General features: G+C 52.2%; 14 protein-coding genes across 14 annotated transcripts; 6 read left to right on the forward strand and 8 right to left on the reverse strand.

Annotated features, from left to right (window-relative positions):
- Positions 1 to 405: 405 nt before the first annotated feature.
- Positions 406 to 2,217, reverse strand: CTRU02_206109 (uncharacterized protein; the record flags this gene model as incomplete). Its single annotated transcript, XM_036728717.1, has 2 exons — positions 406 to 1,947; positions 1,996 to 2,217. 2 exons carry the CDS (start codon positions 2,215 to 2,217, stop codon positions 406 to 408), a joined length of 1,764 nt encoding a protein of 587 aa, XP_036579606.1.
- Positions 2,218 to 2,767: 550 nt separating this feature from the next.
- On the forward strand, positions 2,768 to 4,087 carry CTRU02_206110 (golgi integral membrane protein; the record flags this gene model as incomplete). Its single annotated transcript, XM_036728716.1, has 2 exons — positions 2,768 to 2,831; positions 2,949 to 4,087. The coding sequence occupies 2 exons, from the start codon at positions 2,768 to 2,770 to the stop codon at positions 4,085 to 4,087; spliced, it is 1,203 nt and encodes a 400-aa protein (XP_036579605.1).
- Positions 4,088 to 4,558: 471 nt separating this feature from the next.
- On the reverse strand, positions 4,559 to 5,723 carry CTRU02_206111 (uncharacterized protein; the record flags this gene model as incomplete). The annotated part of the gene is made up of 4 exons (XM_070204664.1): positions 4,559 to 4,624; positions 4,693 to 5,374; positions 5,445 to 5,610; positions 5,672 to 5,723. 4 exons carry the CDS (start codon positions 5,721 to 5,723, stop codon positions 4,559 to 4,561), a joined length of 966 nt encoding a protein of 321 aa, XP_070061768.1.
- A 1,241-nt stretch (positions 5,724 to 6,964) lies between these two features.
- On the forward strand, positions 6,965 to 8,414 carry CTRU02_206112 (uncharacterized protein; the record flags this gene model as incomplete). Its single annotated transcript, XM_070204665.1, has 4 exons — positions 6,965 to 7,143; positions 7,225 to 7,537; positions 7,616 to 8,077; positions 8,199 to 8,414. The coding sequence occupies 4 exons, from the start codon at positions 6,965 to 6,967 to the stop codon at positions 8,412 to 8,414; spliced, it is 1,170 nt and encodes a 389-aa protein (XP_070061769.1).
- Positions 8,415 to 9,196: 782 nt separating this feature from the next.
- Positions 9,197 to 9,883, reverse strand: CTRU02_206113 (uncharacterized protein; the record flags this gene model as incomplete). The annotated part of the gene is made up of 1 exon (XM_036728712.1): positions 9,197 to 9,883. One exon carries the CDS (start codon positions 9,881 to 9,883, stop codon positions 9,197 to 9,199), a length of 687 nt encoding a protein of 228 aa, XP_036579601.1.
- Positions 9,257 to 9,808, forward strand: CTRU02_206114 (uncharacterized protein; the record flags this gene model as incomplete). The annotated part of the gene is made up of 1 exon (XM_036728713.1): positions 9,257 to 9,808. The coding sequence occupies one exon, from the start codon at positions 9,257 to 9,259 to the stop codon at positions 9,806 to 9,808; it is 552 nt and encodes a 183-aa protein (XP_036579602.1).
- A 145-nt stretch (positions 9,884 to 10,028) lies between the features above and the next one.
- Positions 10,029 to 10,272, reverse strand: CTRU02_206115 (uncharacterized protein; the record flags this gene model as incomplete). Its single annotated transcript, XM_036728711.1, has 2 exons — positions 10,029 to 10,032; positions 10,082 to 10,272. The coding sequence occupies 2 exons, from the start codon at positions 10,270 to 10,272 to the stop codon at positions 10,029 to 10,031; spliced, it is 195 nt and encodes a 64-aa protein (XP_036579600.1).
- Positions 10,273 to 12,345: 2,073 nt separating this feature from the next.
- On the reverse strand, positions 12,346 to 13,128 carry CTRU02_206116 (proline-specific permease; the record flags this gene model as incomplete). The annotated part of the gene is made up of 1 exon (XM_036728710.1): positions 12,346 to 13,128. One exon carries the CDS (start codon positions 13,126 to 13,128, stop codon positions 12,346 to 12,348), a length of 783 nt encoding a protein of 260 aa, XP_036579599.1.
- Positions 13,129 to 13,540: 412 nt separating this feature from the next.
- Positions 13,541 to 14,355, forward strand: CTRU02_206117 (haloacid dehalogenase; the record flags this gene model as incomplete). The annotated part of the gene is made up of 2 exons (XM_036728709.1): positions 13,541 to 13,715; positions 13,793 to 14,355. The coding sequence occupies 2 exons, from the start codon at positions 13,541 to 13,543 to the stop codon at positions 14,353 to 14,355; spliced, it is 738 nt and encodes a 245-aa protein (XP_036579598.1).
- A 478-nt stretch (positions 14,356 to 14,833) lies between these two features.
- On the reverse strand, positions 14,834 to 16,147 carry CTRU02_206118 (ThiJ/PfpI family protein; the record flags this gene model as incomplete). The annotated part of the gene is made up of 5 exons (XM_070204666.1): positions 14,834 to 14,972; positions 15,022 to 15,080; positions 15,144 to 15,560; positions 15,750 to 15,871; positions 16,099 to 16,147. 5 exons carry the CDS (start codon positions 16,145 to 16,147, stop codon positions 14,834 to 14,836), a joined length of 786 nt encoding a protein of 261 aa, XP_070061770.1.
- Positions 16,148 to 16,224: 77 nt separating this feature from the next.
- On the reverse strand, positions 16,225 to 16,383 carry CTRU02_206119 (uncharacterized protein; the record flags this gene model as incomplete). The annotated part of the gene is made up of 1 exon (XM_036728707.1): positions 16,225 to 16,383. One exon carries the CDS (start codon positions 16,381 to 16,383, stop codon positions 16,225 to 16,227), a length of 159 nt encoding a protein of 52 aa, XP_036579596.1.
- A 1,087-nt stretch (positions 16,384 to 17,470) lies between these two features.
- Positions 17,471 to 18,268, forward strand: CTRU02_206120 (uncharacterized protein; the record flags this gene model as incomplete). The annotated part of the gene is made up of 1 exon (XM_036728706.1): positions 17,471 to 18,268. The coding sequence occupies one exon, from the start codon at positions 17,471 to 17,473 to the stop codon at positions 18,266 to 18,268; it is 798 nt and encodes a 265-aa protein (XP_036579595.1).
- Positions 18,269 to 19,350: 1,082 nt separating this feature from the next.
- Positions 19,351 to 21,075, forward strand: CTRU02_206121 (cytochrome p450; the record flags this gene model as incomplete). Its single annotated transcript, XM_036728705.1, has 2 exons — positions 19,351 to 19,488; positions 19,540 to 21,075. 2 exons carry the CDS (start codon positions 19,351 to 19,353, stop codon positions 21,073 to 21,075), a joined length of 1,674 nt encoding a protein of 557 aa, XP_036579594.1.
- Positions 21,076 to 22,794: 1,719 nt separating this feature from the next.
- Positions 22,795 to 24,050, reverse strand: CTRU02_206122 (uncharacterized protein; the record flags this gene model as incomplete). The annotated part of the gene is made up of 3 exons (XM_036728703.1): positions 22,795 to 23,530; positions 23,581 to 23,805; positions 23,857 to 24,050. The coding sequence occupies 3 exons, from the start codon at positions 24,048 to 24,050 to the stop codon at positions 22,795 to 22,797; spliced, it is 1,155 nt and encodes a 384-aa protein (XP_036579592.1).
- Positions 24,051 to 25,558: the final 1,508 nt, after the last annotated feature.

The raw sequence follows: 25,558 nt of genomic DNA on the forward strand, positions 1-25,558 counted from the left end.
TTGTTACTGTAAAACATGGGCGGCTTCTTGTAACAGTTCTGTGCTAAAATCATGGTTTATCATCTGTGCCATCGGGCCTATAGGGGCTTTTACTGCCCTACACCTTCAAATAAATGGATATTGTCGTGTCCAGCGCTTACATGAGCTATTGGAGGGTGGCCGTGGGTTTTGGGCCGTGCATTTTTCTAGCACCCCAATGGAATTACACGTAGTCTGTCAGCTATGTGAGAACAGTCATATATGAATTCATATAACCCTGTGGTCAAAGAGAGATTGTGGGTTTGAGAAAGCACAGGCTATATTCTGCGCAGGCCTTGTAGTGTTATTATATAGTATAGACAGACATAAAATTTGGTAGAATCACAAACCACAAGTCCTCATGCATCTTTACTTCTACGCTCCAAATCAAATCTCCAGAGGACCTTTTTCATCGCCAAAAAGAGCGTCATACCATCTCTTATTCCCTTTCTGGCAGACGCCGTCCCAACTAATCGGGGCAAACTTTGATTCCTCGTTTGACCTGTCAAACACCTTCACCATCTTCTCGTCCTCCTTCGACGTCCAATACACCATCTCGCTCCCGTTGTCGCCGTTCAGTGGTAACCTCGCCAACGGCATAAGCTTCCTGTTCGCTTGCAGAGCACTCGTGACCAGCTCCCGCAGGTGGGGGTAGTACCAGGTCATGTTCCACCAGTGCTCCAACCTCCACGGCTTGAGGCCAAATATGTAGGCGTTGTGATGGATGCCGACAGGGATGGTGCCGAAGAAGAAGTCGGTGTAGAGGGGCACTTTCCCCCAGCTGAGACCAGGCAAAGGGTCCCGTTCATGTTCCAGCTCGGGAGGGATTCCTTTCACCCTGACGCCGCCTGGAACGCCCGCTTTCTTAGACTCCTTGATCACGGCGTCTGTGTCGTCGAGTCTGACAAAGAAGCCGTCATCTTCGGACGAGCAGGTAGGCGGTATCGTTGCAAAATCGTAGTCCAACCCGATTCCAAAATCGAAGCCCTCCCCGGCGAGAGCTTGATCTGCGACCCTTCGTACTTCCCGAGGCAGTTCCTCTTGATTGGATGTAGTCCCATTCCATGTTGACAACAAACCTCTGATCCAGTACCTCCACATCTCCTGGTCCCCAATAACCTCTGCAAATAGTGCCTGGTCACTCCATAGCTGCCGGTCGCTCATGGCGACCATGTCTACCTTTTCTTTACACTTTTGCAAGGCGCCCCTCAGAGCACCGATGGTCCCCATGATCATCCCACTGTTGACGCATCGTGGCCGGATCTTCTTGTACTTCCTAGCTGAATCGAAAGCATAAGGCAGAACCTTGTCTGTTCCCTCGCCGTAGAAGTCCGGTGGCAGAGGCGAGTCAGGCCAGTATTCGTAACGAGGATTGGACCCTGACTCCCAATCCGGCTGGCAATCCTTTGCTGTGGTAACGACGATTTGCTGTTTGGGAGGTGGCACCGGGAAATCCGGCGTGTACCCGTGTTCCCCCCACTGCTTTGCTACACGAGCATCCGCATCCCGGTTGATACGATGGAACCGCTCTATGAGGACAGACGGCGGGAGCTGGAACCAGATGTCGTACGCGTCAACGAGAAGCACCAAATCGTTCTCGTTCACATCATCATCTTCCGCGTAGAGGGTGTCAATGACAGCTAAAAGAGATTCCAGCTTGGCGATGTGTGAGCCCGCAAAGTGCCAATCTGGCCGGTTGAACTCCCCGTTCCAGTTGAGGATGGTTGGCATCGGATACCCGAGGGCCACGGCAGACATTACAGTTTTACACAGGTTGATGTGCGGACCATCGGCAGGCATGAAGAGTCTCAGCCTCCGAGGGCCTCCTGCGTCGATATTAGCGGCGTTCTTGAGGCCTTCGAGTTGAGACCGCGAGACGGCCCTTCTTGAGTTCGCGTCATGAACTAAGTAGACGGCCTCCAATGAATACTGTCTGACGTTAGCAAATAACATTGAGCCACAGATTGGCAGACATACCAGATTAGTGAAGACGGCTGCTGCAATACACATCAGAATCCCGGCTGGAAGGATGACCTTTCGGAAAGAGGCTCGTACTCGGGCAAGGCGTGCCCACCGGTGGTTGTACCTGGACTCAGCATCGGACGTCGTGCTGTTGAAACGCGACTTCGACTCTCTACCCGAATAACCACCAAATAATTGAGAAAGCCTTTTCTTCATCCTGCTGAGGTTGGCAACCATCACGGCGACAGGTAGACGTGTAACCCGCCGTGAAGTACGGCAGGTTGTCCGTACAACTCGGCCATCGCGACGATGAGTATTTCAATCGCGCGCACATCAACTTTTGAAAGCAATGACATCCCCCCTCCCATCCAAAACACTTGCGCGTTGTTGGTTCTCTCTCTCAGATACACTTACAACGGGGTCTTTGTGTAACAGATCCTTTCCCTATTGATTTCAGGACCCGTCCCACGTGGTGGATTCGATTCGCCGGCGCAGGACCCCTCCGAGGTCTCACCCATGCTTGGCGACAGTTATACTACCACGTGGTTGTCGAGACGAGTTTCAATTGATCGTTTTGTTCAGCATTTGATATTATTTTCTCGGGTGGCTATGACCCCATGGGACTTTGACTTCCTTCGTCTTTTCGTTTTTGAGTCGCCTGTGTCTCTGTTCGGCTGTGGATGTGCCGTGGGTGCGTGTGTCTTTCATTCCTTGAACCTTGTGGGACAAAAAAAAAAAAAAAACCTCCGACAACCCATTTGTTGCCTCTTCGAACCTCGATTTGGTGATGGCGCCGAAACATAAGACATCGTTTGACGAGTTACGGGCACTTTTGGGGTTTGCCTCCATAGGTAAGTTTCTTTTTTAGTGTTTTACTTTGCGGGCCTCGAGGTTTCGCCTCCGATGCACCTAATTTCGACGACTGCTCGCTTTGGGGTCACTAACACGATCATACTTTAATGACACAGGGCTTGCAAACACTATTTTGCCAGCCGTTATACATGCGGCGAACTACCTCATTGTCCCGTACCCCCGGGCCGTGGTCACTCTCATCGAGCTGCTCCCGGTCGTCGCCGTGAAGCTGTCGCTGCCCTTCGTCATCCACCGCATACCATGTCGGATTCGGCCTCTAATTGTTGCTGTGTGCTGGCTTGTTGCCAAAAAGGTCGCGGATGACACGCCGCCAAACGTCATGCCCCCCATCCGCATTGCGATATCGGTATTGGCTTCCGTCTTAGCGGCCGTGATGGAGGTTTCTTGCCTGGGAATGATCGGACACTCCGGCACACGGGCTTTGACCGGATGGGGTTTCGGCACCGGTGCTGGACTCGTCGTCAATGCCGTTTGGCCGTTCGTCCTCACTCGGAGGGCGGGAAAAGTACTCCGCAGCGCAACCGGAAGCGCCTACTACCTCGTAGCTCTTCTGATAATTGCACATTTCTTCATCCTGCCCCAGAGACTCACCAAGCGGAAACACACGCATCGGGATGTGGGTGATGGGCGTGACGAGGAGGAAACGCACTCGTTTCTCGGGGTTGGCCAGTTCGGGCAGGAGTCTTCGAGTTCGAAATCTTTCCGGAAAAATCTCCAGATTCTTCCCGGCCTGCTCAAGTCAAACATGCTACCACTCTTCGCAGCTTCCACGCTGCTCTTCCTGCAACAGGGTGTTGCGCGGACTCTGGATGGATCGGTCTTTGGGACATTCTCCCGCTTCGCAGCAACCTACGGCGTCTCCGTCCACCTCGGCACCCTGGTATCCCGGTCCTCTGTCACAATCTACCCAGTTCGGGATCTGAGGACCTGTTTGATAAGTTTAGTCGTGGTTGCGGTTTTCACCCTCTTCAACGCCGTTTTTCTCGTCTCGACTTACTGCGCCTTCCTTCTGGCATTTCTGGCCGGACTCTCGAGTGGTTTGGTGTACATTAACGTCCTTGCCAAAGTAATGGAGGAGAATGTGGATATGGACGATCGGGAGTTTAGCCTCGGAGTCGTGACCGCCGGTGACGCAGCTGGAATGGTCACGGGCGGTCTGCTCGGCGTTTTGTTGGAGGTGGAAATGTGCAGGCGCCTTCTGAGTGCCAGGCGATGGTGCCACCGGTCGAGATAGGATATATATTTAATCAAACTGTAACTATGTCGAATTCATCGTCGACTTTTGACGTCCAAGTGAAAAGCTTCCCTGGCTGATACCCGACGCCAATGACAAGCTGTGATGGTACCCCACACTACCCCGAAAGGGTAACTTTGACTGTCAAGTTTTGTTTCCTGAAAGGATTTCCCAAGAACCTCTGATTAGAATTATTTTTTATGTTGGATGATTATTCATGTAAGTTATGTATGCCTCAGATGTGCGAATCAAAATGGTAACCGATACATGTTCCTGGAGATGTTGATCTATGGTTTGCAAATGCGGTACTTTAGGTAGGATGGACAAGGAGCTCATGTTGATGGTAAGACACAAGGGACAAGGTACAATTTTTACCATCTTTGCGATTACTATACTGAGGGCTGCGTATACAACTTCTTAATTACTACACTACAGTCAACTTTTGCACTCCTGTGCCATGGTGACGGCCGCTCAGAGCTGATCCAAGAGCTTCTCCGCAGCGTAATCGACGTTTGTTCCAAAGTTCTTCGCTAGTGCCTAGGGAAAAAAAAAATGTCAGTAAACAAATCACACATTAAAAGGTTCCCTATAAAGACCGGACTTACTTGGACATAGACGGCACCGTTCTCGAGGACGACTTCGCCGTATGTTCCGTACGACATCTTGTCGACGATGCGGAAGTGGACCTCGCCCTTCTCAACGGCTTCGTTGAAACCCTCCCGCAGCAGCTCGTCGTCCTCGAACTTTTGGTAACCCATCTGGTACACCAGCCCCTCAAAGTACTTCTTCGTGAAGCCGCCGAGGTTGTTTTCCCAATCATCCCTGACCTCGCTCTTCTTCTTGCTGCCCTCCTCTTTCAACTTGGCAAAGTTGGACTCGAAGTTGGGCACGAGCACAATGTCGGGCTTCTCGAGGATGTCGGCCAACTTCTGGCGCGTCTCCTCAATCTGCTCGTCGTAGTCCTGCCTAATGGAGGTTCGCGCGGCATAGCTCATGGCCGCGCCGGCGCCCGGGGCGGGCGGGGCGTCGTTGAGGGCTTTTAAGAGACCCTGCGAGTCGATGGCGTAGCTAGCGTTGGTGCCGAGGTTTCCCTCTGAGAAGACGATAACGAGCTTGCCATCCTTGACTACGACGCCGCAGTATGTCACGCGCTGGTTCTTATCAGGCCGGTCGTCAATGTCGATGATCAATGATCGGGCGTGGCAGATGGAGTTGATCTCGGACTTGCCGTCGTCTCCATAATTTGTCGCATATGTCTTGAGGTTGCTGATGGCGGAGGAAATGTATCTGCCGAGCAGGGGGAAAAAAAAAAAAGCGTTAGCAAGTTGCCCGAAGGTGGAGAACAGGACGCACTTACTGCTCAATGCAGCTGCCGAGGGACGTTTTGCCGTAGCCCTCGCCAGCGTAGGGGTAGAGCTCGTTGGGGTTGATGTCTTTCAGCGTCCATTCGGCTCCGAGGACTTCGGAGAGCTCCTTTTGGAGGTCTTCCTTTTTGCTCTCCCAGTCGTCGCGGACTTGAAGGATTGTTAGTGGATATGCCCAGCTTCATTCACTTCCACACCTCTACAGGCGGCGGCGACATACTATTCTTGCGAAGTGCAAGGGGCAACTTCTCTGCAGCAGGAAGACGAGACATTGCGAAATTAAGTGAGGATCAGTTTTGTGGTGTATACAGACGAGGGCAGACAAAGTACTCGGTGTCGAAATGACGCTGATGAGGTTTCTGTATTTGCTCCAATACCGCGAGCGCAAGCAGCCTTTTTATCCTTTGGATGCGGAATTCACAAGATTGCCCAGCTGAGACCTAGCTCAATGCATTCTCTCTCTGAATCAGCCTTCTTTTCTCAGCTGCTTGGCCCATCGCGAGTAGCCTCAACCTATTGAGCTTGGCGGGCATGCAGCCACACAAGAGCTCTCCTTCACAAGCTTCGTGGGATACTTGTCATCCTAGCTCTGGCGGTTTCATTAAGCCCATTTGGCCTTTATAGTTCTGCCTCCCCCTTTGAGGGGTGTATGGAGGCTGTAAGCCTAGCGCCTAACCTTGATGTTCACTATCTTGAGCGCCCAAGATCCCCTCGCCAGTGCCTTCCACATGTGGACATGAGCTTGTTGAAATGTAGAGGTGGCGCAGAGACAGGCTTCAGGCCGTTTTCAGGGGTTGAGGGCGCTACAACTGCTAAAGAGGGGAAATGCGGGGGTTGACCATCGGCGCTAATTGTGCTGGAATGCCTTGGTTGGAGGGGGGAAAGTTGACAGCCCCAAGCTTGCCATTTCTCGTCCGTACTGGGACCATTATTATGACTCCTTTGGTCACCAGCCTCAAAAGGATCCGATGAGGGGATAAAGTTGGATGCACATTTTGCATATTCTTCGGGTCACGAGACAATATCTAGGTCATCTATCTTTTTCTTTTCTCTTATTCTCAGTGATTCGAACATTGAGTCAGTGACATCATGCTGTGTTTACTCATTTGCTGTCGGACCGGACCGCGGCGAACCGTCAGTTCTGGCCGTAAAAGCCCGCGACCCCCGGCTTGGCCCGGGGGATTGAAACCCGATATGCACTGCATGATACGGATCTACCCTAAATGGCATGTTCAGCGTGCATTTTACTAACACACGATTCCCCCCGGGAGGCCCACTCGCTGCTCGCCGATGGTCAGGCTACCTGCCTGGCACCTATACCCGCAATGTCGTTCATTTCCTCTATTGAGCGCTTTTGCACCCGCCTAACGGCTTCTGGGCCATGTTTTGTCGTTGGCACGAGGACTCCGCCTTGTTGCCTGGAAAAGAAACGAACAGTAACAGTACCTGACGCCACGTCTTCAGCTGGGGTCTGCGCTCATCTTGGCGTCTGGGGTGGATTGTGGACTGACACATGCTGAAAGACATCCTTGTACTTGGAGCTCTTGGGAAGTCAATATCAACCATCGACAACTCCCTCGACAGCAGAGGACTTTGTTCTCATACTCATCAGCATACACAGAATAAACACAACAGTCATTCACCACCAATAACCATCCTGCAACAACCGAATTCTACAACCATGGCTAGTTTGTGAGTAACCTGCCCAAGACATCCCAGCTCTCGCAGAGACGCCCCACAATCAACGGAACATGGAACTAACAGCAGCTACAGACCACTCAAAGTGAAAGCTGCCATCCGTGATCACTGGACAAACGAGGAAAGCCCCCTCCGAAAGGCCATCAAAGACCTGAAGGAAGTCCTCGGCCTCGACATCGACGTTGAGCCGGATTGGCAACTTCTCCTGGCCGAGCTGGACGCAGAGTACCCTGACAAGGGTGACTTGGCTGCTGCTGTCGCCGGCACGGTCGAGACCTGGTTCAAGGCCACGACAGAACTTCTCAATGACGACAAGAACGAGGCGTGGACGGAGGAACTGCTTGAGAAGCTCCAGTCCACATATAGCAGGTTGCGACTATTCATCGAGGTGAGCTCCCCATCCATCTGCGGACAGTGTTCTATTTTCCCAGACGGCGCGAAACTAACACAGAAGTCAACTCTGCAGGTTTCCCGAGACGACCAGGCATCGACAGTATGGTCCGAAGAGCGGGGCGGCTTCATCATTTCGCTGCCGAAGCGCCAACTCACCATTCCCACGGAACTCTTTCCCCTCTTCTCGGGCGAGATTAAGGATTGCTTCTCAGACAAGCAGCTGCCCCCGTACTCCATGTCGCCGGGCGACGAGTGGGCCGACGTGGGCCTGGACGTGCGGACGTCCAACCTCTCGCTAGCGGCTGACAGGCGGGGACCACTGGCCTCTCCGACGACGAGAGCTCCAGATTTCATCCCCCGCGTGGACGCCCTGCCCCGTCCAGACGACCTGCTCAACAAGCCGCCGTATCACCTCTTCATCTACGCCCGGAGCGCCCACGAGATTGAGATCCAGGGGAGCCACAGCGGCACGCTCAAGTTCCTATCTGACTATTTCAAAAAGTGGCGCCGGGCAAACCACCAGCTCAGCAGCAAGGTGAGAACCCCCTCCCCCCCCCCCCCCCGTTCCTCTTTTTCTTGTGCCCTCCCAAGTCATTTTTTGCGTTGCGTTCTTGAAACTGAAATCTCGCTCGTTTGCTGACGATAAGCGATTCCAGCCCCCTGCCGTCGAAGTCAGGCTCCACCAATGCGCATTCGGTCTAGGTGCCATCATCGACCGTCTGGTCCTGGTTTCAGAGAACAGAGGCGGAACATTCTCCGTCACGCCGCCCATTGTGCTCTCTCTCGTTGAGGGCGTGCTCGGTTACAAGCAGGTGTACTCTGATGCCCATTCTTGGACATACCGGAGAGATACCGAGTTGAGGACTATGTAACGCTGGAGCTGCTGCTGCTGCTGCTGCTGCTGCTATGATGAATTTATCTGGGAAAAGGCGTAATGACCAAGGGGAAATGTCACTTTTGCATACAAGGGGAATAAGATTTATAATGACGATAGAATAATCACGCTCAGCCACTTTTCAGCATGAAGCTGAACATGGCTGGAAAAAGATATTAAGTTTGGATTCTGCTCATCTTTAGTGTCCCGCTGCACGTGGGATTCAACGTCGTTGTCCTATGTTCCTGCATCTGGACCCCGAGTCTCCGCTGTCCGCTGTCCGCTGTCCGCGCCCCTGGTCCCTGTCTCATTGGGGGCCTTTTTTTTTTTTTACACCGGTAACACCCGGGGCACGGACATCCACTCTCCCGATGTCCCCGGACCCGAATGCACCGCGCCGAAGGCCAGGATGGGCACTCGGCGGAGTTTGAGTCTGGGGAACGGGGCACGCGGGTACAGCTGCGGCGCAGCACAGCACAGCACAGCACAGCACAGCACACATGTACATGTAGCTTCCGTCCGATTCGCTTGGGAGGTTCATCAACCTTATCGAGAGGTTATTCTGACTTTGGCTGTGTATTTAGCTATTCATGCGTTCTATCTAGCGTCATTCCTCCGTCCGTAAATGACATCTCTGCCTCCCGTGAGGCTCCGCTGCAGGAGATGTCACGCGGTAGGGCTTCGCTGCTGTATATGAACGAAGCATTTGCAAAGCTCATCTGCGCTTGGCCAAATCAAAGCGAAGCCCGTAATCTCCCGGTGAACCACGACAGAACGAAATTACATCCTGCTCCTATTATTCTCTAAATCCTGTTTTCGGAATTCCTGTTTCTTTATAACATGCCTTTTGACGCCGAGGCATACGACCTCAAATGCCGACAGATGGACGACAACGCCCTCATAGCCCGGAGGGAACATTACGTACGACAAATAGCGAGCAGCTCGACGGGAGCAGCACTTCGTACCGCCGCGGGCGCGGCAACAGCCGGCCTGACCTGGCTCATGATCCCGTACGACGCGGCCCGCATCCACAACGCGCGGAGGAAAAGAAAGATCCTCGAGAAGCACGCTATCGACCGCGGCCTGACGATCGAGACCAAGTGCGGCGACGTGCTGGGTCCGATGGCGCTCGGCGCGACTCTGGGCGTCGTCGCGTTCGAAGGGGCGCAGATGTGTGCGGATATGGTGATGGGAGCTGACGGAGGAGGTTCCGCCGCCGAGTCGAAGGAGGCGGGCGAGGCTGTCAAGGGCATCGCTCATCTCGGGCTCGATGCCGGAATCGCTGCTGTAGAGCATAAGCACGCCCAGCGAGAAAAGAGCCACGAGACGGGGCGGGAGTGGAAAGACGGGCGGCGGCGCGTATCTCTCGACGAAAAACCGGGGGAAAAGTAGGGAAGACTTTTTTTTTGGGCGAGACGAGCAGGTCAGGTCGCATGAGGTGCGATGCTTCACGCAGCTGGTCTCCATACCGGCACATGGTTTGGGTTGTTCTGACGGTGTTCATGCATAGCGCTCGTTCGATGGCGTTCATCTGAAGGCGTATACAGTAATCGAGTCACTGGGTAATACATCTTATCCCCCGCAGAGATCTCATCCTTGTGGCCCTGTGGGTTTACCTATATTGCGTGTCAGACCAGTCCGCAGCCGAATAAGGGGGAAACCTACCAGAACCACCACACAACTCCACAAATAGCCGGGACGAGAACGACGATGAGACCGGCGACGAGGTACCTAGCGTTCTTCTGTTGGCGTCTCTGTCGCATCCTCTCCAACTCCTCCTCCTCTTCCTCATCGATGATGGCCCACTCATTCTCCTTGCTGTGAAAGTCGACCCTGCAGTGTCTGGTTGTGTTCATGACGATTTCTCAAGGCTTTGCAGTGAAGTGAAAGTGGAATGAAGAAACAAGTAATGATTTCACGTTTGATGTAAAAATCAAAATAAAAAAAAAGTCTGATGAACTAGTTTGCCGTACTAAGTCAGTTCTCACTTAGATCCAGCAGATGGGAAAAACTGGAAAACTTGCAAAAAAAGATACTAACAGAATGCGACGGATCGATGGGACCCAGTTTTTATTTTGGATCTGCCGGTCTGGACAGCCTCTTTGACAGGATAAAAAAAAACACCAACAAAACCCAAGGCTGGGCTGCAGCAGGGGCCAACTTGCGTCACTTTTAATTATTTGACAGGTGTGACAAGCCGAGATGGGGCCAGGGTCAGGCGGGAGGCGTCCAGCAGCTGGACATTGTTGGCCTCCTTGGGCGGCAGTGTCAACCAATGTCAGCAGACGGCGAGACATTTGCCATTTGCTGTAATATCGAGTTGCCGCAGCCGGAAGGGCTTTGCACGGGTGCCCATCTCGCGTGTTGGCGAAAATGGCGCTCATTGGACGGGAATCGAGTCATCATCGTCCCGGGCAGACTCAGATAAGTGCGCAATATGGAAGACGAACGAACGATGGATCAGGCCACCCGTTCAGGCGCGATTTGCATGTGGCTGGATGGAGCCACGACGGTACCGCCGTGCGTCCTAGAGGGAAAAGACCCGGCACTACCCTCGATTTGATCTCTCGATTCAATTTCAAGTGGGTTTTGTTTCCAGCCCATGTGGGCTTGATCGACCTGCAACCAGGGATGCCCGGTCGGCCCGCCGTGGTAGTGCCGGGTACAGACCGAGCCTCACTCGGTGAGTGTCGAAATTTTTCGCTACTGAGTCAAACTGGACCGCACTAGATGCTGGCTGGGATGGCTGCGCAAGATAAGGATGTTTTTATGTGTTGGAGTCATTTGCATTCGAAACTGTAGCTTCCTTTGTCATCATGTTCATTACTTGAGAAGCTATACCCTCTGTCACACATGGCTTACAGTAGGGCTAAATGAGTGTTAGAATAAACACACCGGCGACACTTTTGTTTTTCTTACTTTTGACACATGGAGATTGCGAATAATATGGCTTGCAGCTAATTTATGAACCATGCGCTGAGTATACTGTGTATCTGAGACGTATCAGGAATGAAGTAAGTTGGCTACTGTCGTCTAGCAAACGATTTCCTCGACAGGCTCATATGAGTCGATACCGTCTCAGCCGTACAATTGAGTTGTAACTCTCATGATGAGGAGTGTAGGCCTCATCTGTCATTCATTTTCACTCATCAATCTCACAGTTGAAGCAGTAAGCTGGAATGGTGCTGGCTCACAAGCATCCTCCTTACTTGGACGCTTTTCTAACTCATGCCTCACTCTCCTGCAGCTATGAATCCGCACAAAGTCATGTTTTCATTATCTTCTCATTGAATTCAATTCAGCACTTCCAAATGTCATGAAGACAACTTCGTCCTCGTGATTCCCGGCACTGGCGCTCATATGAAGCCCAGCATGGCCTCCAGCATGCACACTGTCCCTCCTCTCACTTCTGGAACGGACTGCTTCAATTTCTCTTCTACACATGATATCTCAAATACCAATACCTCGTAAACACTACAGCACCTCGCTCTCAATTTCACCATTTATAAGTCACGGAAAAGTTAAATAACAATCCACTCTTCCAGAACCTTTTGTCCAATCTCACGACTCCATAACCATTTCCACACTCACTTTTCCTTTGGTCACGATGAAGCAAGTCAACACCGGCTACGGCTTTATATGGTTAACACATCTGACTGCCCTGGCGCGTCCGGTGAGATCGAAATGAGATACAATACTGATTCAAGTAGTGTGGGGGAGTGCAGTCTGTTGGTACAGCTTCAGTTTAGACACGCAGATTTGAGACGAGAGTAAATGGATGACGAGCTGTTTCGATCTAAAAAAAAAAAAAAAAAAAAAAAAAAAAGAAGGATGCACTGCGTCGCTGATGGGTATAAAACAGGCAAAACACTCAACAAACGTTCCTTCACCACGTCGAAAGGGCTACCGCCGCGAAGGGGGATAAAACGCTACCTCCCCTTCCATCGCACCCTGCTTGCGTACTGCGCAAACTTCACGACCTCGTCCTGCTCCAGCAACAGGTCGACGGTGTAATAGTACCTCGCCAGGTCCTCGTGCCCCGCGAAACGGTGCACGAAGGAGTGACAAAGCCGACACAGCCAAGCGACGTTGTTCAGCTCGTCCTCGCGGTGCCACCCGCGCTTCACGACCTTGTCGTGGACCATGCGCGGGATGAGATGGTGGTACGTCAGCCCGATCCAGTCGCGGCCGCACAGTTCGCAGCCCTCGGCCTGGTCTCTCGTCGACCGCGGGGGCGGCGGCGCCGCGATCAGTGCGGAAACATACTCGGTCAGCACGGGGGCGAGGAACTCGTGCGAGCCCTGGCGGTCCGGGTCGATTATGTTGTACGCCACCAGCGAGTCGGCGACGGCCGGGGAGAGTGTCGGTAGGAGATCGGCCACGTCGGAGCCGGTCAGCGGCAGCGAGCAGCGGGATTGCAGCGCCGAGTCCGCCGTGTACGCCACGTGCGTAAGGGTCTTGAGGTCCTCCGGGAAAGATTCAAAGGCCTCCGAAGCGATATAGGAGCTGAACTCCATCATGTCGTCCGCGTCAACGGGGGCCTCGTCCGTATTCTCATTTTGAGATTTCTTCTTTTGCGGCGAGGCCGATTTTGTCTTTTTGGCCCGTCTCTTGGGCTTAGATGCCGGTTTCGTCACGCGCTCCACAATGGCCGCGGATAGACAGTCTCTAAACGTCTCGAACTGTATCGTCTCTTCATCAGAATTCCTCATGCTGATTGACTGATTTCGTGGCCTGGTGAGTTGTGAATTCGATATTGCGGAAAAATGAGAGAATGGAAGAGAGTCGATGACGTTGATCCGACGTGACTTTGAGGCAATTGGGCTATTCCTAGTTTTTTTATTTGAGCTTTTAGGGCTGAACGGTGCTAACTGCGGGGATCTTATAAAAACGCTTTAGAGTGTTTCCAGCTCCAGCTTCCCCCCGCGCAATCGTGAGAGCTAGGCCGCTACAGCAAACCCACCCCCTGAAAACTAGGCGTTCGGACGACAAACACAGCCCCCCGCAGGTGAGCAATTCGGCGAACACAACCGAAGATTCCACCTAGAATAAGGCAGACTGCACGTGTGCACCGCTCTGATTCAGCCGGCAAGGAGAATACAGAAGAATATCAAAGATAATAAGATGGCTTCGGAACAGAAAAGAGTAGTCATTGCATTTGATTTGTACGGCACGTTGTTGTCCACCGAATCCGTCGCCTCAGAACTCTCAAAGCTGTACGGCGACGAGAACGCCAACGGGCTGGCTGCGCAGTGGAGGAGGTATCAGCTCGAGTACACATGGCGGGCCAACAGCATGGGTATGTCGACGACGTGGCATTTGGTTGCCTCCCATTAGAGTGCGGCTGAAAATTCGTTGACTGATTACCTTTCTTAGGCATTTACCGCTCATTTTCTGAGCTGACACGCGCTTCGCTAAAACACGCCATCGCGGAAAAGAAGCTGTCGCTTTCCAAGGAAGACGAGGATCGTCTCATGGACGCCTACAATGGCCTTCAGACATTCCCAGAGATCAATTCAGCCATGGGGCTCGTCGAGAACAATGCTTCGATAGACGCATACATCTTCTCCAACGGCACAGATGACATGGTGGGCACTTCGATGAAGACGTCCCCCGACCTGTCCCGGATGAGCCATGTCTTCGGGCCTGGCAAGTTGGTAACCGTAGAGGAAGTGCAATGTTTCAAGCCATCTCCCAAGACCTATAGTCACTTCGCGGAAAAGGTAGGAAAGTCAGGCAAAGAGGACAGCATCTGGCTCGTCAGCTCGAACCCGTTTGATGCGCTGGGGGCGAGGGCCGTAGGTTGGCAGTCTGCGTGGATCGACCGCACCGGAGCTGGCTGGGTTGACTCGTTGGGCAGCGTCGTTGGAACAGAGCCAAGCATTGTTGTCGGAGGAGTCGACGAAGCCATCAGGAGAATTATGCATATGTCGGAGTGAGAGGCGACTTTGGTCATGCCACTCAAAGACGATCAGAGGGTCCGTGGGTTGGGGATAGAGTTCTGTCAGTATGGTTTACTGTGCGGAACCGCAGTTGCATTGCCAGCATTATGCTCAACCCCCCTTCGAAGCTCCAGTTGGATGTGGAGTGAAGCTGAGGGGTAGTGGTCATGACTCTCGACAACAAGCTAGTCGTCAGTGACATCAGCGCAAGTGGCCATGTTCAGAATCATTTGCATGCTTCGTAAGCTTAGATACTGAGTCAATCATGCATTGGCAAGCTTAGAATATCTATATCGCTGGCAACTCCGGTTCTCCGTGATGAGTCCTCAAGACATAGGGACCCCTCTCCACCGACGAAACATTCTTGACATTCTCTGCAATAACACTGCCGTATCCAGGCGTTGACGTGCATATTTTCCTGCTTCTAACATTAAGAGTTTCCAATGTATTGTGCCTCATTGGGAATAACATTGAACTAAGTGGTGCGCGACTCGTCGACGCTCTTGTAGCTCTGGACTAAGTGAGCGAGGTTGACCACCATTTCGGAATATTTTTCCGAATCAGGAGGAAACCGAGCACTGATGTAATTGTATTCTGTATCTTCCACAACAAAACTAGAAGCCGTTAGCAAGAGAGGTTGATCGTATCATGATGTATACTAACGGTCGGTGGGGTTGCCAGCTACTCTTGAACTGACTTGGATCCTTGAGCACCTTTTTCATCTATTGTTTTGTTAGTACACACTCTCTATGTTTCAAAATGATCAGTGGCAACAGTCAACTGACCGAATCCTCAACGTTCTCACTGCCAGCACCATATGTCTTGTAGTAGTCACCCATGAACAGTTTGGTGCCGTGGAAAGACAACGCTTCGAAGCAGGCAGGGAGGGCCGTAGTTGTGCAGTGGTATAAAACGCTGTTTCCGTCCTCGCCTTTGGCGTTGCAGAGCACCAGCGGGCCGTGACAGATGGCAGCCACAATCTTTTTGCTAGGCTTCTTAGTCTTGGGGAAGTAATCGGCAAAGAGCTTTTGCACGATAGCTGAGTCCATCAGCTGCCTTACAGCCTTGTCATGACCGCCTGGTATGTGCACGACGTCGAAGTCGTCGAGAGTGAAGCCAGGGGCGGACCATGACAAGGGTTGCTGCATCTCCGGAGACTCTGCCATAGAATTATATAGCTTCTTCGCTGAAGCGGCGGCACCCTATGCATATAGATAGTAAAGTCAGCTCGAACCTCGAAGCCATTGGATGGGCGAAAGCCGGAACTGGGCCCGATGAACGGGTTTGTGATCTGCGGACACTTTATGCACAATTGCGGAACGTTTGCTGATGATGTGTACGGGACCGGGAAGTAAGAGCTCAGAGATGAGAACAAAGTTCATAAATCGTACCAGGATCTTCTGAGAGATGCCCTCGAGCATTTTCCCATCGCCTCGGGGCGTTTTGCCCGTTTCGGTCGCAAAGTTTACATCGAAGCCGGCATCCTTAAAGGTCTGGTAGGGAACCGCGACTTCTATTGAAGCAGGATAGAGATTAGCTTTGCAGTTCGCGACGCAGGTTCGGTCATGGAGGGGTTGTATGGTGGTAAAGTTGCTACAAGGAATCCTCGTGGGTCTGGAAGGGGGTTTGCGGGGATGGTGGACATGGGGACGGGGACGGGGACGGGAGGATTAGGGGAGCAACAGAGAGGAGAGACGGGGCGGATGACAGGGGCTGGCTGATGACGGGATAGCTGCTGACCTGTGGGATCGTGGCCATAATCGGCCATGATGATGAGGACCTTGACCATCGTAAGGTTGGATTACTATACTTGGCGATTGATGGAGTCGAACGTGTATTTTCTGCCAATGGCTGGGCAATTACTTATCAAGCTGTGGTTCTTGGAGATGGAAGACGTGAACCTCCCACAGTCGACTCTGCAAGGGAGATGGATAGTGTGGGCGTGATCAACGCGGGATGACAGATCCCTATGGCCGTCGATGAGTACGAGATTCTACCTGGCGCCGAATGATCGGAACTGTACATCTCCCTGGCATGACGACTATGCTTGACTTGATTTGTTGGCAGGAATGTTCCGCAGAAAACTGTGCCATGCCATACATAGGACTAGACAACAAGGACTTCGTTCCTCAAAAAAAGGCACTGTTTTAGTGCTGTGGTAACGGATCCATTCAGGGGACCTGCACCATTAAAGCTGGGGGGTGTTTGTGCCGACATTGGACGACAGGACCCTGAAGCTGATACAGAGTTGGCCAGTAATTCCAGAACCACAGCACTAATGCATCGGAGCCCGCCAACCGCGAGAATCCGTCTCGACGTCATCTCTGCTAGGTTTTTCTTCCCCAAATCTTGGTCTTCCCCACCCCCATCCTCTCTTGTCTTGGCCTGCCATGCCATGTCAATTCTTGTCGCACTTCATACGGTATCCTTACTGTCGAGGACCAAGTGTTCCAAGCCGCGGCATCACCACAACCCCATCCCCCGCCGATCATGTCTTTTCTCGATGGCAAACTCTTGCGACCTGACTAAACCAGATGACACTCTGGCTTCAGGGACTCGGGCAGTCCCAGGAAGCCCAAGCGACGACCCTTTTACAAGTGCAACAGTGTCGGTTCATTCTGCATGACCGAGGAAGGTATAGAGGCTCATCCCATACAATGAACGCAGCGCTTGCGTAACAGTCAAGCTTTTGTCGTCTCCATACTCATGACATCGTAGCCCTCTTGGCCCCGTCAGTCCCGGCACCTAGTCCATCCCACCCACCCACATCTAGTTCCCTTGGAAATCCGCCCCGCCGGTTTACGCAACCGAGAGCTTTCTAGCTGCGTCGGCCCATTTGCCCTAGACAAGTCTGAAGCAAGCGCAAGCGCGTCTGTCAAGTATCTGTGTTGTCAATCCCTGCCACAGCACTCCGGCAATTCGGAACGCCTGGTCTGGTCTTACTATAGATAAGGCCAGTATGACCCTGCCAGTACAAACGGTGACGACAGTCTTGACCTCACTGAGAATATATATCTCTCAACCTCTGCTGTCACTCATTTACAGCGCATAACCTTCTTTTGTTTATATTTCCCCATTTGTCTGATCAATTTTACCAAACCCAGTCACCACCATGAAGCTTTCGACGACCAATGACAACATGCCTGTTGGCAATCTCCAGTCAGACCAGGTGCAACTGGGCGGCACCTATGTCGACACCATTGTTGATATCTCCGAGGAGCTATCATACATGAAAGAACTCCTGCCACTCGTCAAGCTCCTCGCCCTCGTTTACAAAATCCGCGCTCCTAGTCCGTCAGAAGAATATCACATGAACACCCTCATGAGAACCATCACAGCCGATAGCCTTAATAAAACAACCACGGACAAGTACCCCGAGGGCTTCACCAGAGACGAGATCATCCAGTCTTTCAGCAGATTTCTCAGTCCAGTATTGAACGGCTTGAGCGGGCTAGGCGACTTTGAGAAGGCTATCGGTGCCGGTGAAGACCCTGCAGGGTTCCGTCAGTTCTGGGCCCTTGACGATAGGAACCTGCTCACCGACGCCGTCTCGAGCAGTGGACCTATGGCCGCCTTCACCGAAACCGAGATCCCCTTCCTTGACATTTTCGTCAAAGATAAAACCCGTCGGCTTGCCCTAACCCAGGACCACGGCGCTCTAGTGCTGGTTCCCCATGATGCCAAGCCTGGTGACGAGGTCTGGATGATGTCGCGCAGTGAGTCGCTTGTCGTCATCCGCAGAAAGGATCAGCTCGAGACTTTGTCGGCAGATGTGAGGGTTCTTGGAGAAGCCTACAGCCACGGATTTTCCAAGGGGAAACCGCCCCGAAATTGCAAGCAAGTCTATAACAACACTGAATTCTTAACGTCATCTGTAGCTGTCGGACTGGCTGGTGCCGTTCCAAGGTAACTGCAGCTATGACTCCACCAAGCCATAAATGGAAAATTCACAGAAGGGGATCAGAAATCCTCACAAACCAATCTGTCACACCTTTACTTCGACAGAGCAAGTCTCTTGCACCAGGCAACATATCCTTGAGCAATTGCACTCGTCCGGACTTTGAGCGGAGCTTCCGCTTATCATTTATCGATATCTGAAGATGTCCCAGACCAGATATGGACCTGGTTCAGATATGATTTTCAAAGTAGAGTTTGAAACAGACTTCTTCGAAGCATGCAAATTCTTGACGTCGGTCAGATTGCATATGGCAGTCACGCCCTACCAAGTTGACATGATTGTTACGAAGAGTCTTTTTTCGTAGGGATGGGAAGCGCACATTGAAGGGGGGAATGAACGCGGCGATGTATGAATGCCAAAAATTGGACCGAGGCGTTGGTGGAGTTGGCGTTATCGTTCATAAACAACATTAGGGAAGTATTATTAGATATCATCCTTGAAGAGGTGGAAGGAGTCGTGAACAGGCAGGATTTCCGCAGGCGCAAGTATAATCGAGATTTGATTTTATCGGACGAATTATCGGCGCAGCCATCAGGCCCGTCAGCCTGGAGCGGGGACGTGAGATGACATTACCTTGGGTGCCTAGCGTGCCTAAATGTAACAGCACCCCTGGCCCTTACATTTACGGGAGACTTGATTGGGGGCAGCAACAGCCAATGCGAGGCCCCAATTCATCTGCTAGGCGGCGTTTATGCTCCTGCGCCAGGGTCCAGCCAGACTTTCGGGAGGCTAACACCAGCGGTCAACCAGGCCAGGAAATAACTCCCAACCTTGGCCAACTCAAAATCTGTCGGCTTCGCTGTTGACTTGTGATCTTGCCAGCTTCAAGCTCGGCCATCTAAGCTCCGTTCAGTCGATAGAGACGTGTTTCTGCGCGCCGTGGCAGCGAGAGACCGGCGATTGTAGTCTCTTTAGTTGGTTTTTCCCAACATTCCAGCGATCATATCTATAAAACGACAACACCATCGTGGAGTCTTGACGTGAGAGCACGCGCGACACCCGCCATTCCGAGCTTGCCATCGCTCACGGTAACGATGGAAGGCATTCTCCTCTTGGTCATGAGGTCTTTCGTGGCGGCCATTCTCGTGGCCGCCGGTGGCTCCGTAGCATACTTTTTCAAACTGTTGGTCAAGAATCGCAGAAAGATAGCAGATTTGAGGAAGCAAGGACTTGTAAGTTACCTCCACTGAAAAGCCTTCTTCATCCCACTCACAGTAGTTCAGCCCGTGGTCCCTCACAGCTTCATTTTTGGAAATCTCTTGGAGGCCAAGAAGGTCTTTGACATCTTACCACCGGGCGCCCACGCAAACTATACCCTGGCAAAGCTTGCCGAGCCTTACCCCAACGGCGCCTTCTACATAGACACATGGCCCATGGCCGATCCGATGCTCGTCGTTACTGATCCGGGGATGGCGCACCAGGCCGTCTACCACCCCGTCGCGGGCTTCCAGAAGCCGGCCATGCTCGTCGGCTGGTTCCACCCCATCACTGGTGGTCCCAGCCAGTTCGATACCAACGGCCGCCACTGGAAGCGCCTTCATAGCCTGTTCAGCCCCAGCTTCAGTAACCAGAACATCACAGCAGAGGTCCCTGTTATCATCGACAGTGTCTGCACATTCAGGGACAGATTACTGGATCAGGTTCGAAAAGGCGAAATGTTCCGTTTGGAACCGCTGGCGCTTGACCTCATCGTCGACGTAATTGGCCAACTGTTGTTGAACATACGCCTCGACACCCAAAAGAAGAAGCATCCACTGGCTGAGTCGATGAAGGGACAGTTGCGACTAAAGTTCACCTCCCATAAGCCCGAGAACGTGCTGTCCGGCATTGACCCCTTCCTCAAGTTCCGCACCTGGAACGGCGGCAGGATCCTCGACAACCACATCAAGAAGCAGATCAACGCCCGGTTCCAGGTACTCAGAGAGAACAAAGTGCACAACCGTGAAAAGAACGAGAAGTTCCAGTCCGTTCTCGACAGCGCCATCGAAAACTGGCTCGAGCAGCCTCAAAACGCGGGCCGCACGACTCTGGACGCAGATTACCTCCGAGTCATGACCCGCAACATGCGCATGTTCTTCTTCGCGGGCTACGACTCGTCCGCCGCCACCATCGTGTACTGCTTCCACAACATCTACTCTCGTCCTGAAATTCTTGCCAAGATCCGCGCGGAGCACGACGAAGTCTTTGGCGTCGACGTAGCCTCCACGCCCTCCAAGATCGTCGAGAACCCCAGCCTTCTCAACTCGCTGCCTTACACCAACGCTTGTATCAAGGAATCCCTCCGCCTCTTCCCGCCGGCGGGCGGCATCCGTCAGGGTTCACCGGATCTGGTGCTAAAAGACGCCCAGGGTAATGAATATCCGACGGATGGAATCGCCGTGACGATGCTTCATTGGTCCATTGGGCGCAACCCGAAGAGCTGGGTGCGGCCGGACGAGTTCATCCCGGAGCGCTGGCTCGTGACGGACCCGGAACATGAGCTGTATCCCCCCAAGGGCGGCTGGCGGATCTTCGAGTACGGGCCAAGGTTGTGCGTGGGACAGCAGCTGGTAATGACGGAGGTGAAAGCGGTTCTGGCTTGCACCGTCAGGGAGCTTGACATGAAGGATGCATACGCGGAGCTCGACGGAGATAAGCAGTTTGATTTGAGCGCAGTTGGCGGACAGCGGGTTTTCATGGTGGAGGCGGGGGCCGCGCATCCTACGGACGGCTACCCATGCCGAATTTCCCTGAGCAAATATGCCACTGACCGTTCATGATAGAGGGAGGGTTGGTTCTGGTGATGTACATAGAAAATCGCTGTAAGCAAACTGGGTTGTCAGATTCGGCGTGTTGTTTCACCATGTCCGTCGGAGCCTTTAAGACTTTGCGAAGTGTGCTATAATTGTGTATATATTTGGTTTGAGCAGTAAACTAATATATATTTTTTTCGAGGTCTACAATGAACGCCAGGCTGATCGTTTTGAATCAATACTTAGCCCTACTGTATTTGGGAGGTAGTTCACAAGTAGTAACGCGTCCTTGCATCTATCACCTCATTGAATCATTAATATAACAATTTAAAAGTGGATTAATGGAATAGCATTGTCTCACTTCAGCTCTTGGGTGCAAGAACAAGCAGCAGCAGCTTGGAGCCACCCTTGACTAACTTTCTCGAAACTAGCAACAACCTCTCGATGGCGTTACCATATTTGTATATATCGATAATGCGTGTATCCCCTAGCAGAATCAAATTTGTCTTCCCAGTGGAAACACAACGGCTAGAGAAGAAACCAAAAACTCCCCCAAAACAGGAAGTGAGTTCCTTGTGCTGTCAAAGTAACCAGTCACCAAAAAAACAAAAAAAAAAAACAATAGATGTCCGAATAAAGCCGCCAAGCAAGCTACGAAACACACTAAAAACCACACTAGAAAGAGTGAAAAAGAAAAAGAAAGGAAACGAAGCAGAAGAAACGTGGTGTCGGGAACCCACTTCTCCCTATTTCTCTACCGATGAACCGGATGTCGTCGAAGGATTACAAAGTAAGCAGACACAGCCCATTTCCATTCTCCATCTTTGCCCCGGCCGGTTTTTCTAGGCAGGCCATTATAGTACCCTGTCCGTAAACTGTCACCGGCCCGGGGGGGCCCCAAAATACTCCTTCCTACTGGTAGCCTTTGATCCTTCGAAGAAAATCCTTGGGTAAGAGGGGGAAAAAAAAAAAAAGCAAAAGAGTATAGGCAGAAAGTTAAGAGCCTCGCATTCGAAATCCTTTGGACCCATCTTTGAGTCCTCGGCTGCATTGCAAATGTCATCGGACTGAACCCCCCCCCCCCTTTTTTTTTTCCCCTCTTGGACGGATCTACTGAGGAATTTACCCCCCTTCGCATCCGGTTCTGAATCCTGTAGGCCGTGCCTCCTAGTGAGTACCCGGCTGGGTGTGATGGGATAGGGCTATGCGCTAGGACAGAGCCAAAGACAAAATCTGCCTTGTCGAAGGAAAAAAATAAAAAACAGAAAACGTGACGTGTACAAACTTACACCCGCTCCGCTCATCGGGTTAGGGTTTGCTACGTCAAAGGGTTCGGTGGCTGCGATGGAGGAACGACGGCGCGGAATAGCAAAACCGACCTCTTGACTATTCAAGCACCAGCCACCCCGGTTCGAAACCATAGCAGGTAGGGGGAGAGCAAAAAATTTGAAAGAAAAATCTGAAAATGGCTTCGTTGTATAAACATCTCTAAGCGAGGGTACCCTATGAGCAAGCTAATCGCCTCGGGACGTTTTTCGTCCCTCGCTCCCCCTATTTTTTTCCTTGATCTCAAACGCCGTACCAATGTGGTATAATGTAACGAGTAGAAGATAGTTGTACACAAGCCGTCCGGCTCGTAGAACTAAGAAAATGATGCATGACAGAAAAAGAAGAAATTGAAAAATGAAGAAATCATGGGTATAATCGTGCCCTCCTTTTAATCACCAACAGAAACAAATCAATCAATCACTGGCTCCTCTTCCTCTTGCGCTCGTAGTCCCCGGCATGCCCTCCGGTAATGTCCGACTCCTCGACCTCGATTCTGGGCACCTCTGTGCGTGTCGAAGGGGGCTTGTATGCCTGGTACGACGAGGGGCTGCCGTTTCTATCACTGTCGTCGCTGTCCTGTCTCTTGTAACCCAGCAGGGCCTGTCTGTCGCCGTGACCAGGGGCGTCATCTTCGTCCATCTCCGGCACAGCAACCAGCACGTGCGAGCTGCCCCAGCTCGGCGCGCGTCCCATGCTCTCCCGAGTCACGACCTTCCCGTTTGTCACGGACCCGCTGCCAACGAAGCTGTCGCTGCGGCCAAGGTTGTTGTCGCTGCCGGGACTGCTAGGCCAGCCGAACTCGCTGGTCATGGCACGCTCGATCATGTAGCGGTCAAATTGCGTGTCTCGCTCGTTGTTGTACTGTGACTGCGTACGCTGCACGGGCTTTGGCTCGAACTGCTGCTGCTGCTGTTGGGGCTGCAGGCCGTTAGGCGTGCTGTTTCCGCTCTTGATAGATGACGTGGAGACTCGTCGGAGTGATCGCTCGCTCAAGCTTAGTCCGCCAATGGATAGACGGCTGTTGTAAGATGTGCTTTGCTCGAGGTCGTTGAAGCCATATGGTTTGTGGTTGACGGGGTAGTGGTAGTCGTCGTATTTGGAAAGTCGGTGGTACGTCAGGATCGAGTAAACGCCAGGGATGGAGATGAGGAGACTATAGACAATAAGCTTTTATTTCTTAGCCAATGTGTTTTTGAGACTTACATGAGAAAGCAGTCTAAACTGAGACCAATTACAGAGTAATGGCTGTCTTTTCTCTGCACAAACACCACAATGTCAAGGGCCAGCGTCGCCAAAGAACAAACAAACTTGAGGACATGGGTGAAGAGCATAGTCCATGGCGTTAATGTCTCGGCGGCGAGTCTGGAAACTTCGTAAAACGTGGAGACGAGACAGATCAAAGAGAAGCCAATGTTAACAGACTCCCATCTGCGTCAGAGTTAGTTGTTGCCACCCTCACCGGAATGAATAACCACTTACACAACCTCGACCGTAGGGAACATGCCCTTTGATTCCACCTCAGTATCCCAGTTCATTAAAGTGTCTGATAGGCGCCATGAGAAAAGGCCAATGACGGCAAGAAGTACCAAGAGTTGAAGAATCCAGAAAGGGACCAATAGCGCCATGCGCCATCTTGCCCTGTCGAACTGGGCTTGTTGACGGTGAAGAACCATGATGATGTTTCGGTGATGATCAGTTTCCTAGGAAGCTTGAGTCTGTAGGCACTGAAGACGTTGTCTGAGGCTTAGAGGGACTAGCTTAGACAAAGGGCGAACCCAAGTGTTTATAAACAGATGCTCTTAGACAACAAATGACCGATAAATAGAGGGCAGGGGTTTAATCGGAGCCGGGCCCGAGAGACGCGGGGGTGAGCGAGGCTGTGACGAGGCGAGCTAGGCTGTCAGAACTTTGTTATGGGGTAATGAGCCCGGTATTGCTATATATAAAATCATATCACCCAGTGGGCTGGGACATCTGAAATGAGTGCTGGCAAGAGGAGCCCCCCATTGCCAGGCTGCAGCATACCAGATGACACTAAGCCCTGTGTAGAAGCAGTCCCCCTAGGCATGGCTTGCTTGTGGACTGTTCGGATCGGCTGCCCAGTCGGGCTTTAGGGAAACGCTTTGCCATTCTTCTTTTGAAAGCGGTGAAGCTGAACAGCCACGATGGTGCTATTGGGCAGACGGGCTCAGGTTTCCGCCAAAACCCTCCCCTGTCAGCCCAGCCTAGCCCACACCTCGGTGATAGGCGTGTAGTATCCCTGGGTTAATCCAGAGAATGGTGGAAGCAATGGGGGATCGGTAGTGACTCGTTGGAGCATAGTAGAGGCAGCTAGGGGTACTTGGGGTCTCGGATCATGAGGGAAATTAAACGCCTTCTTGCCGGCACCCACGCGGGTTTCTTCCGTTCGACCACAACGACTTAGGCAAGGGCGGGCTGTTTGATCGAATAATGGAATGAAAGCCGCATCGCTGTGATGCGTCGGATGGCGTTTGCGGCTGAGACTTGGCCATGATGTATTGGGCGACTTTGATCTAGCCAGCCAACCAAGTCACAAAATCAGCGCATGCTTTCCCACTCGTCCCTTAGAGGAGGGAGTTTTGGACAATGAGGCACGCCGAGCTTACGACAGCCAAAAACTGTTGGTTGGCTGTTCGCATGCGCAAATAACAGTCAAAACAAGACAGGGATGTCGCAGAGATGTCCGGAAGAGGGACTTTGGGTCAGGGTGGACTGCAGCGCCAAATTGCCATGCTTCACAGCCCAGCAGCTCGCTTAACCTGGCTTATGTTTAACAGAAAAGGCAACGCGAATCCCAGAGTTGCGGCTCTTGAGGGGCAAGTGGAGGGTGGAGCAAATCGAGAGTTGGTCTTGGTCATCTCGCTACGCGCTTGTCGTCTTCCTGGAGGATCACATATCGACTATTTGAGACGCGCTTGTGGTGGCTGCGCAAGCACAATAGATCAACTCTCTCCACTTGTGAATCCCCCGTAGAAAAGTCTCTGGGAAATTGTGTCATTTTGCGGCATAAGTGGTTGCCTTGGGGCACTGGCACTTGGCTCCCAGGTGGTATCCTCTGACAGATAGAGGAGGGTGTAATAGCGGGTATGTTGAGTGGATGCTGGTGCCGAGCTGAGCCAGACTAAGTCTAACGTGGATAAATCGGCCAATGTTGTTGGCC

This window comes from Colletotrichum truncatum, assembly GCF_014235925.2.
Source record: "Colletotrichum truncatum strain CMES1059 chromosome Unknown Contig_0003, whole genome shotgun sequence".
In the NCBI taxonomy this organism is placed as follows: domain Eukaryota; kingdom Fungi; phylum Ascomycota; class Sordariomycetes; order Glomerellales; family Glomerellaceae; genus Colletotrichum; species Colletotrichum truncatum.